The 15,445-nt window shown below is 34.2% G+C and overlaps 1 protein-coding gene across 1 annotated transcript in view; it reads right to left on the bottom strand.

The window, feature by feature from the left end:
- The window catches only part of LOC136036186 (protein dachsous-like), a 90,675-nt gene that overhangs the window by 24,839 nt on the left and 50,391 nt on the right, over positions 1-15,445 (bottom strand). Inside the window, exons 9-13 of the mRNA XM_065718262.1 lie at positions 13,936-14,953; positions 9,869-10,213; positions 7,300-7,501; positions 4,439-4,606; positions 2,646-2,894 (exon numbers count right to left, since the gene is read on the bottom strand). Coding sequence (XP_065574334.1) covers positions 2,646-2,894; positions 4,439-4,606; positions 7,300-7,501; positions 9,869-10,213; positions 13,936-14,953 — 1,982 coding nt within the window. The remainder of the gene's footprint in view (positions 1-2,645; positions 2,895-4,438; positions 4,607-7,299; positions 7,502-9,868; positions 10,214-13,935; positions 14,954-15,445) is intronic.

Consider the following 15,445-nt stretch of genomic DNA (forward strand, 5'->3'; position numbering starts at 1 on the left):
TATATATATATATATATATATATATATATATATATATATATATATATATATATATATATATATATGTTTTTAACTACGTAAAACTTGCGAATATACAACATTCTTTGCTGTCCCATTGTCTGTGCATATAAATAGATTGTCAGGTTTACCGACTCTTGAACATGCAACATATAATGGTCCATGGGAAAACAATCCGTATTCAGATCTATACCTCATGATTCTAATGATTGCCCTTGAGCTTTGTTGATGGTGATTGCTAATCGACCATTCCCTGAGTCGCCATCGTCATTTATATATCCCCCTGTGCACCCCGGCGTCCCCTTTGTAGTTATGTCCCTGTGTCCCGGTCGTCATTTATATTCCCTGTGTCCCGGGCGTCATTTATATTCCTTGTGTCCCGGTGTCCCGGTCGTCATTTATATCCCCCTGTGCCCCCCGGCGTCCCCATTGTAGTTGTGTCCCTGTGTCCCGGTCGTCATTTATATTCCCTGTGTCCCGGTCGTCATTTGTATCCCGGTGTCCCGGTCTGTATATACATTCGTTTTTTAGTTTTGTTTTTCTCCTTTATTTTTTTCCTTTTTTCTTTTTTTCTTTTTTAGTTTATTTAGATTTTTAGATTTTTTAGTTTTTTTATTAGTTTTTAGTTTTTTTGTAGTTTTTACCATTTTTTTAGTTTTTTTAGTTTTTTTTTTACTTATGTCCTGGTCGTCATTTATACTCCCTGTGTCCCGGTCGTCATTTGTGTCTCGGTGCTTTGTTGATTGCTAATTTATATTATATTTATATTTATATTTTTTATATTTATTAATATTTTTTTAGTTTTCTTTTTCTCTTATTTTTCAGTTTTTTCCTTTTTTTTAGTTTTTTCTTTTTTAGTTTTTAGTTTTTTTTTGTTTTTTACCTTTTTTTAGTTTTTTTAGTTTTTTTAGTTTTTTAGCTTTTTTAGTTTTTTTATTAGTTTTTAGTTTTTTTTTAGTTTTTGCCTTTTTTTAGTTTTTTCAGTTTTTTTTAGTTTTTAGTTTTTTACCTTTTTTTAGTTTTTTTAGTTTTTTAGCTTTTTTAGTTTTTTTTCTTTTTAGTTTTTTTTTGTAGTTTTACCTTTTTTAGTTTTTTTTCTTCTTTTGTATTAGTGTGAAATAATTCAGACGTCATATGCGGACAAACACGACGTCACTCGACAGACAGACAGACAGACATAACCCACAAACAACTTATTTTTATATATATTTATTCATATTTTTTTAGTTTTCTTTTTCTCTTTTATTTTTCAGTTTTTTCCTTTTTTTTAGTTTTTTTCTATTTTAGTTTTTAGTTTTTTTTAGTTTTTCACCTTTTTTTAGTTTTTTTTAGTTTTTTTAGTTTTTTAGCTTTTTTAGTTTTTTTATTAGTTTTTATTTTTTTTGTAGTTTTTGCCTTTTTTTATTTTTTTCAGTTTTTTTTTAGTTATTAGATTTTTACCTTTTTTTAGTTTTTTTTTTAGTTTTTTAGCTTTTTTAGTTTTTTTCTTCTTTTGTATTAGTGTGAAATAATTCAGACGTCATATGCGGACAAACATGACGTCACCTGATCCATCCACAGATCCACACACAGACAACTTATTTTTATATATATAGATATATATATATAGATATATATATATATATATATATATATATATATATATATATATATATATATATATATATATATATATATATATATATATATATATATATAAACTCCGGGCCCTGACATTCTAAAGTTAAAGTACTGTATAAATTAATTTTTAATTATACAAGGGATATTGCAAGTCATAAGGGCTGGTAATTTCTTACTCTAAATTCTAAGGGTGGCGCGATTATTATCTATTATTTGGATAGTGTTAAGGTCATTTTCAACTTTGGAAAGTATACAAATGTTGACCATAAAGCAAAAATTTCCAATTCAAAAAAGCTTGATGACAGCCAGCATATGACTGGTTGAGACTATTGCTTAAGGCCTTGATTAAGTGAACTGATGGAGCTCGAAAATCCCATGTTAAAATTGAAAAATTATATTTAAAAAGTACTCATGTATTCATTGGAGGAAGATACCGCTTTTAATATCAGGCCGTAGCTTCTTGAAGATGCTACAAAATGTTTGCTAGGATTTTGCTCTATTTCCTCTAATTGCTTAGAAATCTTAGAAAATGTCTAGCTCTTTTTCACAAGTGTCCTCTATGAAGGATATTGCTTTTAGAACAAAATCGGTGCTATCATGAGCAGAAGACAATAACCTGTAAGATGATTGCAACCATTTTTCGATATATTTTTCTGTTTTTGAACAGTCCCATAGAATGTTTTCAGCTACCTGAAATTTTTACAAGTTTTTTTGCCAGAAAGAGTCGTTTCAGATCCCCCTAGAGACCAAATTGACAAGCTGGTATAATTATCCTGCTATTTCCGCCCATGAATAAGTGCTATTTGAAGGTTTTTGACAATCGATGGTCTCTAGAGAATTGAGAGACAGAAGGCTACCCTAACTTCAATTTTGAAGCTCGAAGTTTTCAAGTTCACTTAATCACAGCCTTAAGGATCACAATGGCCTGATTTATCTAAAGCTAAAGGTTACACCATTCCCATTATGATTTTCTATTCATAGGCGTTTTCTGAAGTGGTTAATAATACCTGTAAATAACTTCTCCGTTCACTCCTTCGTCTTTGTCTTCTGCCAAGACACGAGCAATTTGCTGATCAGGCTGGAGATATGTTGGAATATCAACCGTAAATGGATACTCAGTGAACACAGGTTTGTTATCATTAACGTCACCAATGGTAACATGGACTTGAGCATGCTCAGAACGGGCATCATAACGTCCACCATCCGTTGCTCTGACTTCGAATGTGTATGATCCCTTCTGCTCCCGGTCAAATACACTAAAAGAAATTTATGATTTGTCAAAAATAATATATAGTATCCATACATGATAGCAGAATTCAAACATTCATACATTCCTTATATGTTTCTTTTCTCTATTCTAGTTTATCTGTATGACAAGAGGGGAGGGGTAATTATTTTCAAACTTTCAAGCTCGTATATAAATACATTCACGTCTGGAAAAATGTTGGACCAAGATTAGGAGTTGTCGTACTGAATTTACAATGGTTTTATAAAGAATGACAAAAGAAGTGGGCATCAGCTTCGAGTAGTCTTCAGTGCTTGGCTTAGGAGAAATAGTTACCTAAACTGTTGTAAACTTTCATAAATTAGTTAAAACTTGAGAATCTTAGAGCTTTTTTCTCTTTTTCTTTCTAGAGCAGAAATTCGGGATGGCATCAATCCAGTTCCGTGCACTTCTTGAGGAACAGCTCAGACCTGTCCATGAGTTTCTTATAAAACAACTGAGGATTACATCTGATTGCTTCCTTGAGTCTACCATTGGTCTTCAGAGTCCCTACACTCCTTTAGGCACCACCAACGAAAAAATCACGTAGACTTAGATCTGAGACACTGAATGTCCACTCAAAATAAACCTTCAGACTGATCAGATGGTCTTCAAAGATCCTTTTCAGCCATTATCAGAACGTATTTTATCTGTATGTATTTTACCTATAAAATCTCATCATTCATTCGGGAGCAAGAAGTTCGTTGTGACAGCTATCAGCACTCTCATGTAAGTCTATAATATATATATACAGAGGGACTTACTCTGCTGTCGTGCAAAGAATCTTGGAGTTGCTGGACTGAATATCTCCATTTCCTGACTAGCTCAGCTTTACGCTTCCTGGGACGTCTTAATCAGTATGAACTGTTTAAGGTGAGTTCATTTGGGGTCCCTTGCAATTCCCTGCTTTACACTGAGTTTCATAAATCTTTTTGCAATATTAAACACAATATACCTTTTATTGGAGCCCCAAATGAGGTTTAGTGAGATTTAGAGACTGTGCTTTCACCTTTGCCGGTGGAATAGAGGTGATTAGCAAATAAATATAGGAGAAATCGTGAAAAGTGTATGGAGGGCCATTTCTTCGGTATTTACCTGTGTAATAACGAGGCCATTTTTTTTCAAATCATTCACTCAAGACTAGAAAAAGTAAAGCAAACCAAATTTTAAACTATATGTTGTTTTCTGAGACGACTTAATGTTTAACATATTCTTCTTTGTTTAGTTTATTGCAATTGTATAAGCACAACAAATTATATAGAAAAATGAGAAAAGAAAAAAGAAGAAAAACCTGAAAGCAGGTCAAACAGCATGGCTTTTTTAATTTGCTGTGATGGTCTCCGTGGTCAATCCAAGCTTTACTCGGAATACCCAATCAAAGAACTCAAAGCTAATGGCTCATAGAAATTTTATTATTTATCCTACAGTGGAGTTAATCAAACTCCACACAAAACTACTATAAGAATGAAGTGAATTAGCCAATGGTTATAATCTCAGCAAAATAGCCTATTATAAAGCACTGCTAAAGTGTCTTACCCCGCTGTTGAAATTACTCCTGTGATATTGTCAATTTTGAAGAGCCAATGGGTTTCGTTGCTTAGAGCATAAGTTACTTTTGCATTAGAACCTGCGTCTGGGTCAAGAGCTTGAACAGTCAATACTGGAGTACCAACTGCAGCATCTTCTAATATAGTCGCTGAGTATCTGAAAGGGAAAAAATAATTCCCGTTATAATATCTATTCTGATCTTTTCCATATTTATAAATAATGTTTTCTTTAAAACATTCTGTAAAATGAAACCCCTTTCATAGAAAGAAGGATAGCAGTCATGTAAAATTTGAAAGGAAAACTTGAGCAGATTATATCGGCATTCTTCAGGTTTCATGTATCTGCATACAGGTGAAGATAGGAGAAAGATATTAGCAGCCGACTAAAAGTTTGATTACAAGGAAGAATTATATTTGATTATAATCTAAATGCTCAGATGATCTGTGGGAAAATAGAGTTGAAGAAATGGGTTTCAAGCAGACTTTCAGTGACAAGACGCTACTAATGAGAAACTTTGTAAATGAAGCAAGTTTATTAGCAGTAAAAGCTGCTTGCCCCGGACTAGCCTTATCCTCTATAACCACGTTTTAACTAAGTAAAATTTACATAAAGAAAGAAAACGATCAAAAATGGGGTTTTTAAAGGCCAAGTGAAAATACTGAAGAAAACACAGAAAGCGAATATTTCGAGCACAATCAACTCTCTTCTTCAGCGCGAACAAAATAATTATATTTGGCTATTATAACCGCCAAAATAATATTTTCGTGTTTTTTTCATTGGTTTTTTGTACTTTCCGCGCTTGTTTTTTAGTTTTTGTTTTTTCCTTGATTATATTATTTTATTCGCACTGAAGAAGATAGGCTGTTGTTCTCTCGAAATATTCGCTTTCTGTGTTTTCTTCAGTGTTTTCGTTTGGCGTTAAAAAAAAACCCTTTTTGATCGTTTTCTTTCTTTACATTATGGCAGGCCAATTTGGTTTAAGAAATTATATAAGTAAAATTTGCTTACTTTGTCACAAAAGAAGAAGGTGGAATTCGAAATTTCGTTCCTCTGCCCTTCTTGATGAAGATGTTTAGTTTGCTTTTTCGAGAACAGAGCAAAATTGAAGCTTTTCAGCATTTTGCTGGAATATCTTTTTTTTCAAAAATTTAAATTAAAACCTGTTATACATAGAATTATGTCAGGTAATCTTTTAGAATCATGCATTGAAACAATTTTATTTTTTTAAATATTGAAGGTAGACTCTAACTTCCTGTGAAGTAAATACACATTGGAAAGTAGAATCTGAAGGGGAAAAGCCGCAAGAAATAAGGAATTTTCCCCAATTTGCAAATCATTTTTTTTTTTTTTTTGTAAAAGTTGACTGAAGGGAGAGTATCGACTTAGTAATATAATATTCAACGAAATAATAAAAAGCAAAAACTTTAATTCCATGTTACTTTGTATCAGCCAAATTATACGAAAAGAATCAAGCAGTATTGTTTGTTTTTTTCTTATTTATTGATAAAAGAAGCATAATAAAAGATGACGGCATGCCACACAGTTCTTAGGTTTCTCCTAAAGTATTCCTTATCATAAAATCTTTTGAAAAAGTAATTACTTTTGACGGATTTTATAGTATAATCTAAAACAATCGCTCACAAAACAAAAACCCCACTTCCAAATCTGGAGAATATTTGAAATCACGTTTTGTTTTGGCTTCAATACACCTAGCGATGTCTCTAGCTGAGCATAGCAATATCTATGACCGGTTATCGAACTCAAAGCGAGAACATAGTAATCTACCGCCAACGAAGAGAATAGAAGCTTAAGAAAAAAAAAACTAAAAACGTCAAATCCAAATGCAATTAACCTGTATGACTTAGACTTTGTTGTCACTTCACAAGCAAAGTCTTAATTATGAAAAATTAAACACACACCCGTCTCTTCCTGCCTATAGTTTTTTCTACCACAAAGAAGAATAACATGAAAAAAAAAATAGCAACGCTGAGAGATAGCTAATTGTATGTGTATACAAAGAAAGATGCGCTAAGTGTATGTTTTATACCGGGGGCATTAATTAGTGCAAACCTATTGGGCTGGGGATTACGAGGCGTGTGCTTTTTTCGATTGCCTAAAATCGTCCCGGTGCTTTACCGCTTTCTATTTTTTTTTTTTTTAATGCCCCGCTTCCCAAGGCGACATGGGCCTTCAATACTTACAAACGGCTCTTGCTTCTGGTGGGAGGGACGCTTATCATCAACCCTCAATTCACTTCGGCTAGTTGAAACTCCCGGGCACATTTGAAAGCAAAGGTGCTTTGGGGATACACCCCTCCCCCCAACATGGACGATTTTTTTTGCAATAATGTCTTGTATTTTCCTCGCAATCCCGTCCGATCAGCAGCTCAGGCTTTCAAACCTCACAAGTGGCCATTCCAATGCTCTGGGGGTGCAAGGTACATCGCAAAGAGAAGAACCAAAGAACACGAAAAGGTCTTTCTCCCCACTACGGTGAGTTTAGAGTGGAATAAGTTTGCTTCTGAATTTATAGCCGTCCAAAGGTAAAAATATTTATAAGGTACCTTTTACGTATCTGGAATTTTCAGCATTTCTATATTTCAAATAATAAAGGATTAATATCACATAAACCTTTTTATAAGAACTTCAACTTAGGCAACAAGAAAGATGAAATTTCGGGAAACTGAATTTTTGATAATAGCAATGATTATGACAAAATCCTTGTATTATTATAATAGGAGACACGACAAGACTTCCGATACTTCCCAAACAATTCTCACACGTATAAACAATAAGCAGCTATTCTCTTGGAAAATAAAGTTCGGACTTTTTTGCTGTTGTTTTTCTTACCTGCTTTGTGTAAATTTAGGGTCGTTATCGTTTTCATCTTCCACCAGCACAGTAACATTACAAAGACCCTGACGAGGAGGATTTCCTCTGTCTTGAGCTGCGATTACAAGGTTGTACCGATCTCTAGTTTCTCTATCTAAAGGACGACTTGAAAGTTGACCAGAATGGAGATCAATGCTAAATTTATTTCCAAAGTTGCCACCTTGAATAGTAACAATAATGTATAAGGGTGGCACTAAATGAGTTAGGAGAATGTAAATTACTACAGAATAAAGCGATCTAAAATATAACGCGAGAGAATTAAACCCAATGTGGTAAGGCCATGAAACCAATAATACGGCAGATCTCAGGCAGTAGAGAGATACCAAATTCAACCGGCTTCTTGTTTAAAGTAGGGTGAGGGGTTCAATCGACCAATATTTACCCTTTTCTTTCGTATATAAGGATTTTCTTTCAAATTTATTTTTTGTTTTTATTAACAATTGGGTACGCAACATTGACATCTCCATATAATACTTACAAAACTAAACATTAACTCTTACTATCAGAATAGGCCCCGACGCGTTTTAGCGTCTTTGAAACAACCCCTCCCCCAAAATAATACTTTTGCATTAAAAAAAAAACGGATCTTAAGAATTGTTCCCAGTGTGTAGTTCACAATCATGTTGTAGCTAAAGCTCTGCTCATAAAAACGGGTTACAATAGATAAGATAAGATTCTTTAATCTAATAAAGATTTAATAATAAGATTTTTTTTAAATCTTAATTTTAAAAAAAGAAAATAATATAACAAACAGCAATAAAGCGTAAGCACAGCAACAACAACAAACACTTCAAGATATTCTCCCTCATAAGGTTCTGGAAAGGGAAAAAAATAGGGGAGAAACAAAGAGAAAAAAAAAAAGAGACTTTAAATATTATAAAATTCGTCTAACTATTGAGGTTAAGAAGAGAGGGGGTGCTATTTTTATCATCCGAGACACAAATAGCTGAAGGTCCATAGTTGGGCAAAACTAATGTATGGAGGACTGTATAGAACTTGATTGGTGAATACTGTACAACTTCTTTCTAAGAAATTTTATACTGTTTGCATGATTTAAGGTTATTTGAAATTATTATAAGTTCAGGGACCAAATATGAAGTGTTATGTGTTAATGGTTTAAACATAATATATAGGAAAACTTCAATTGAACTGAAAAATAATAAAAGCTTTATGCAGCGGTTTGAACTTCCAATAAAAAATGTTTTACTTCGCACAACTTCCGCTTAAAATAAACATAAGTTAGCACACCGAAGGAAATGCATTAATTGTCTTAAAAATTGTTTGCTTAAGTTTTAAAGAGAAACTCTTCTTTATGAGAAGGGAGTCAATAACTATATCTTCAAAAATATATCAGACTGACTAAAATTAGAACCTGAAAATAGACAATAAAATAGGAGATTGAGAAAAACCGAAATTTCGGTCGGTACTTGTATGATATACCCCTGACCACTAAAGTTGTTTATTCATTGACGTATTGTAGAACCGGTTTTTTTCGTTGGCTTCTTTCAGCTTACCGTATACAAAGAGAAGCGAAAGAATATATGAAAAATATATAATTTGGGCTGCATATTTGCACATTAGGGGGAGGGGGGTAAAGTATTTGGACGGTTCGAAGTTAGAAAACAATGCTTATTACAAAATATGAAGAATAATTGTACATAACACTTTAGGCATGCAGACCCGCTATATTTTACCCCCTGTCCCCTAATGTGCAGATATATAGCCCAAATTTGTTTTTAAGTATTATATTTTAATCATACTTAGGTGTATTTCATTAGGATTCAGCGTCGGAGAAACATGTTCCACTTAAATGAAGAATATTAGGTCGAGGATATAACATACAAGTGCCCTTTGGCCTTTTAATAAAATGAGTTAGACAACAATTAAAGACCGCTGGTGCTACAGATAGTACATTGGTCCCCAACTGAATTTCAAAAAGAATATAAAAACACCTACAACACTGGTAGCATAAGTAGTAGCATAAGATAAAAATACATACAACACTAGTAGCATAAGCAGTATAGCAGATGTAAAATATAGAAAATGTACACCTTTTTTTTTCGACGCGGAGGATTTTACAATGCACCCCCCTAGATTTGAAAAATTAGAAGTTGAAAAAAAGGCAAAAATACCCCCTCCAGATTCTGAAAAATACATCACCCCCCAATTTTTTGTGAACTGATGCCACTGCATATTCTCCAACAAGAGGTGCAAGGAGTATGGTCTTCATTAAATCAATGTTTGTAAAATAAAACGGACAGTTGACTTGTTTGTATACAAATCCCCCCCCTCCAGCCAAGAATTCAAAAAACATATTTCCCTCCTCCCCTAAATTTGCGTGAACTAACACCACTACCTACTCTTCAACCGAAGCTGCAAGGAGTATGAGTTTCATTGTGTGGAATATAAAATTGGTATTTGACTTGTTTGTACCTGACAAAATGCAATGTGAATTTCTCGTCGTTGAAATGTGACCCTTCTGTAATAGATAATGTCTACAGGAAAGTAAAACAAACATGAAACTTACCAACAATGCTATAGGTAACTTCTCCATTGACTGCACTATCAGCATCAGTTGCAACAACCGTATGAATAACAGAAAATCCGTTATTTTCTGGTATTGAGAGCATATAACAGGAATCACCAAAATCAGGGGTATGATCATTAATATCTAACACCTCGATAGTAACAGTAGCTGTATCATACTGTATTGGTATTGAAGTGTCATGAACATATACAGTAAGGACATATGACGCAGTTGTCTCTCTGTCCAGAGTTCCTGTAGTTGTAATGCTTCCACTAGAAGGATCGATGTTGAATTTCCCTTCCGCGATCCCATTTGGTAGACTATAGGTGACGTTTGTTGGCAAGTCTGTTCGAATGAAAAACACGAATAGGGTGTCAGAATTCAATATAAAGACCAACACTTCAAAACATATCTTATAGCATTGTCAGTTACAGAAAACAAAAACTAGAAACGTCATAGAGATTTAGATAGGCTAAATTTTAAGCGTGAACCAGCGATGATTTTCCCCTTTACATTAAGACAGTTGACCCCTTTGAAACGAGCCATACCCAATCTTAAGAGGCTTCATCCATTTCAAACTAGCAACCAAATTTCAGTCATGAAACATATAGGAGGGGATTTGCTGAAACACACAAAGGGGAGTCATGGGGCTCATAGAACCCCTGATGCTCAGATTGTGCCAACTTACCTACAGTTTTCTGTCTTTTTCATACAGTTTATCTTTTTTTGCTTTTTCGCCATGCCCCCTCGTTTACCCTATTTTGAGAATAACAACATATTATACTCTGCACTCCCTAGAAGATCTGTTTATATAATAAATGTATTTTTTTAAGAGGTCAATTTTTTATTCCACTGAAAATTTAAGCTGCTTGCAGCATACGCTGCTGAGAAAAAAGTATCGGTATTAATATCATAGGTACAGCAATTCGTTAAAACGTCAATTGATAATGTTTTCACAGCCGTGATAAAAAGACATAAACGATAACGATAATTATATTTGCTTGTAAATTACAAGAATTGTGAATACACAAATTACATATCCAAACCTATTATGCCTTCTTGTTTGTGTAAAGTAGGTTAGGAAGTGAAGGAAGATCTTAAATTATAAGTTGCATCCAACACTGAAGAGTGACATTTTTCAACAATAATTATACGAAAGTCTTAGCTGTATGTTTTATAATTAGCAATAAAACCCAGCTAGCGCCTGTTAATTTGAGAACAAAAATCCTGCGAAATTCACTAGCAATTATGGAGAATCACAGAGGCCAACATTCAACCGCTGTGCAGTAATTATTTTGATTAAAGGCTGATACAATGAACAAAAGGTTGTGTCCGCATCACGTTGTGCCGTTTTGTACACTGTGGCCAACTCTTGTGGTTCGCATCAATTACTACTACCTGCTTGTATTTTTAGATAGACGAACAGATAATTGGCGCTTAAATTAGAAAACGCGGACGCGCAAGCCCGTAATACTTGTATTGGTAATAGAACGACACTCCCTTTTTGTCGTTTACATAGTATACAGGGCAAAAAAGTTGTTTTCAAATCGTTAAAAAAAACAGCAACTTAGTCAAAGTATGTGCACATAAACTCTTTTGATCCTTGAGAGAGGTGAAGATTCGTCAAAAGAGCAAAAAAAACATGTGAGTTGTAAAACAACTGCAGATAATTACTGGGTAAATCCTGAAATTCGTGAGGTTGGAGACACTTTAATATTGACAAAGATTTGTACTGGGTCTGGGACCTTTCCCATCATTTCTAGTGAGCCTGATCTTGTCTTATTCAGGAGAATCGAGCGGAAAGGAATTTCTGCAACTCGTAGCGCTTACAATTGTAGTCACGTCAAACCGCATCACTTTTTGAGTTTCTTTCAATCTAGAGTAGGCAGCAGCAGAATGGGAGAGGAGAAATGGATTACTACCCCCCAAGAAGCAACCTTATGCCCCTCCCCTTGGACTGAGTTAAAAGTCATCACAAAAAACTGTATAACTGAGTAGTTATTGATGAGCATTTTTCGCTTAAAAAGTGAGAAATCAAAAGCGTTGTGATAAAACATGTTTCTAAATATAACCCAAGTGGATCTTTGTTTTCTTTTTTAGGGGGAGAAATTATCCACATCCACATGATGCTGTTGTTTTCCTGTCTGCATCCATGCAAACTGGAACCCATTTCGGCTAAAATAAATATCCGTCTTAACCCTTCTCTTCTTATGGAAACTGTGTCCGCCACTATTAGTAAGGGTAGTAAAGTAAATAAGGGAATAGGGGACTTCTCATAAGTGGCTAAAACTAAATTAATAGCAGTCGCGAGTGATAGTAATGTGTTTCAAATCTAAAAGGAGTTCACTGTTTGTCTTTTTTGGACGTATCTGACACTGCAGGGTTTTCTAGGCCTTCAAAAATGTTTTTTAACACCGGTGAATATTATTCGTTGGTTTTGTGCATTAATCGAGCTCTAATAAATTGCATTATATTTCGCTTTTGCATAGAGAAGCAAAATTTATATTTATTTGCTTCTTTTTATATTAGTAAATCCGATTGAACCTAATCTAAATCTGTTAATATTTCATCTAATATATTGCAAGTACAAAAGAACAAAACTTGAGGGGGATTCATACACTTTCCCTAAGAAAAAGCTGGGGGCTGTGCTCACCAAAATATTCTTTGAGTAAAAACATTCGATAAAAATTAAAATCATTTGAACCTAAATCGTAGCATTGTAAAGACAGGTTTCGAGGGTAAGAACCCTCATTTATACAGAAAAAAACTAAAGATTTTTATTTGAAGATTATCGGTTTGTAAACTCGGACGGACATTTCCTTTCCCTTCAATGATCGTTATCTCTTTATTAAACCATGACGGTTCCAAGACACAGACAAGAATATTTACTTTATATACAGTCTTATATATTTACTTTATACTAGGTATTGATTGTTATACACAGCATAAATATTTGCATACTTAAGCTCTTATAATAAATTTTTTTTGTCTTACATTTTATAGTATGAAAAGACAGCGTGGTCTAAAAAAAAGTTTATCATTAACCATAAAAGTCATTTTTCACTATAAAATAGCGAGGTTTAAAAGTCTTTGTTTAAAATAAAAATATTTAGCATATCTCCTTTAGAAAGATTAAAGCGGCATTAAATACCCCACAGATTTAGACATTTTATGGGAATAAATGTCTTCAGCTCAAGTACAGAATGAGCTAGCCTTCAAACAATGTCTGTGGCGAAATAGATCATAAAATTCAAGAACATAGACTAGCAGACATGTTTTTTTTTTAGCTCGTTTACATACAGCACTATTTCAGTTTAAATGACTCTTAGGAAGATTCTGCAGTTACTAATCTACAGAAAAAATGTAGCATGACTCATAATCTGGCATGCACAGTGGCGAGGGGGGATGGACCTAAATATACCAACAAAAAGGAAGATATGGGGTAGAGGACTCCTCCCTATTGGAAACAATCCAAACTTTTGCCAAAAAAGGAGTTTTTCTCTTGTTTTGACCACTTGTTTCTCTTGTTTCGCTCCCCAAAGGTCAGATTTTTGCGCCCATTTGGACTCGAAAAGACTTATGCTCGATTTTCTAAACGTATCTTTTGTTAAAAAAGCAGCGCTTTTAATATTGAGTCTGTGAAAGAGCTTATATTATAGAAGATTTCAAGCTTTTTAAAATTACAGACGTGAAATTAACGAAAACCTTTTTATTACGAAAAATGAGTCTTTAAAAACAGAAGTATACCTTTTAAGGCCTTTCAAAGAGCTTGCACACAAAATCCAAACCCTCAAAATAAAATCCCTAGTAAATATCAGAACCAGGTAATTTTGTTAAAATAGGCATGCATACTGTAGTCGAAATCTTTAAGGAGTAAGATTTTACATTTTTCAGGATAACCTAATGCTACAAAAAAACAAAAATAAAATAAAGACTAGATAATCTGAATTATTGTGCAATTTAATATGCTTTCCACAATTTTCAAAAGAAAGGCCTTTAATGTTCATGTATCCTTTTTAGGCACACTAAAACCTACATAATGAATTAAATAGTAGAGGAAAACTCACCAGCTTCTTTCTCAGCAACCTTGACTTTAATGACCAGAGTGTTTGGTGAAGCGTTTTCCTGGACATTTGCTTGGTAAACAGTCTGAGAGAAACGTGGAGGATTATCGTTCATGCCTTCGATGCTTACTGTTATCAATGTATACGAAGACAAGGCAGGTTTTCCGTGATCAGTTGCAGATATATTCAGCTTGTATATAGCTTTTGCATTTCTATCCAGCGGCCTTGTTAGAGAAAGCATTCCAGTATTGGAATCGATCACGAAAAAATTACCATCGTTACCATTCAATAGACTATAACTAACCCTTCCATTGTCGCGAGAATCGCGGTCTATAGCGATGACATGTATAATAGGAAAACCTACAGGCTCGTCTTCCATGATGTCTACATGAGACCGAGAAACAAACACTGGGGGGTTATCGTTGTAGTCTTCTACAAAAATACGAACAGTCACTGTAGTTGTTTGCCGGTCTTCTACTCTTGGCGCTTGATCAGTGGCGGCAATTACTAAAGTAAAATCAGGATGCTGTTCATAGTCTAACGGAGCAATAATTGACAATATTCCCGTATTTGAATTAACTTTAAATGCACTAAAAGGCCATTGCTGTGTAATAGAGAACTGAACAATACTATTTTGACCCTCATCAGGATCAGTCACTGAAAAATTCCAAACAGGAGAGCCCACAGGAAGGCTTTCTGAAACAGAAAATATGATGGGATCCTCTTTAAATAGAGGAGCGTTGTCATTCACATCTTCCACTTCAATTTTGACATTTATCACATTACTTTGAGGATTAGTCGCACTTGAATCAATGGCTCTTATTTGGAGATTAAACTGAGCTGACAACTCTCTGTCCAGCTCACGAATTGTGTACAAATTACCAGTTGATTTGTTAATGTCAAAGCACCCATAAGTATTACCACTAATAAGGATATAAGAGATTCGGCCATTTTCACCAAGGTCACCATCTTCGGCAAGAACAGTCCCAATTTCTGTCCCCACAGTAATGTCTTCTGGAACCTAAAAAGGAGAAATCAGTTTGGACAAAATTTTCGCTTCTGGTGATGTTCTTATGAGTTTAAAACAATATGCTGTCGGATTCAAGTTCCTTTGTAACAAAACCATTATTCTAAGCCAATAAACAAAAAAAAAAGGAATAAATACTATGTTAATGACCTTTCAAGACACTTATTTTTTTCTATTTTTTCAACTCCTAACTATATTATATGAAGGATCACAACTTGATAATTTACACCAACCCCAGGTATGTTTGCGGGGGTGGGGCTCATGGTCAGCCCCACATCTATTCTAATTTTTACCGGATTCTTGGGCATTCTTATTCAAATAATAACAAAAAAAGTGTTTTTTATCCCCCCCCCCTTCAGTAAAAATCCTCTGTGTGTGCATGCCCAAAACACAATGGGGCCAAAATTATGAGGATGGTGAAATAACTGGCCCACAGAGATCCAAACTTGCTAGCATATATGTATGCCTATTTTGATTTTTGTGACT

Source organism: Artemia franciscana, chromosome 15, assembly GCF_032884065.1.
Source record: "Artemia franciscana chromosome 15, ASM3288406v1, whole genome shotgun sequence".
NCBI classification, from domain to species: Eukaryota; Metazoa; Arthropoda; class Branchiopoda; order Anostraca; family Artemiidae; genus Artemia; species Artemia franciscana.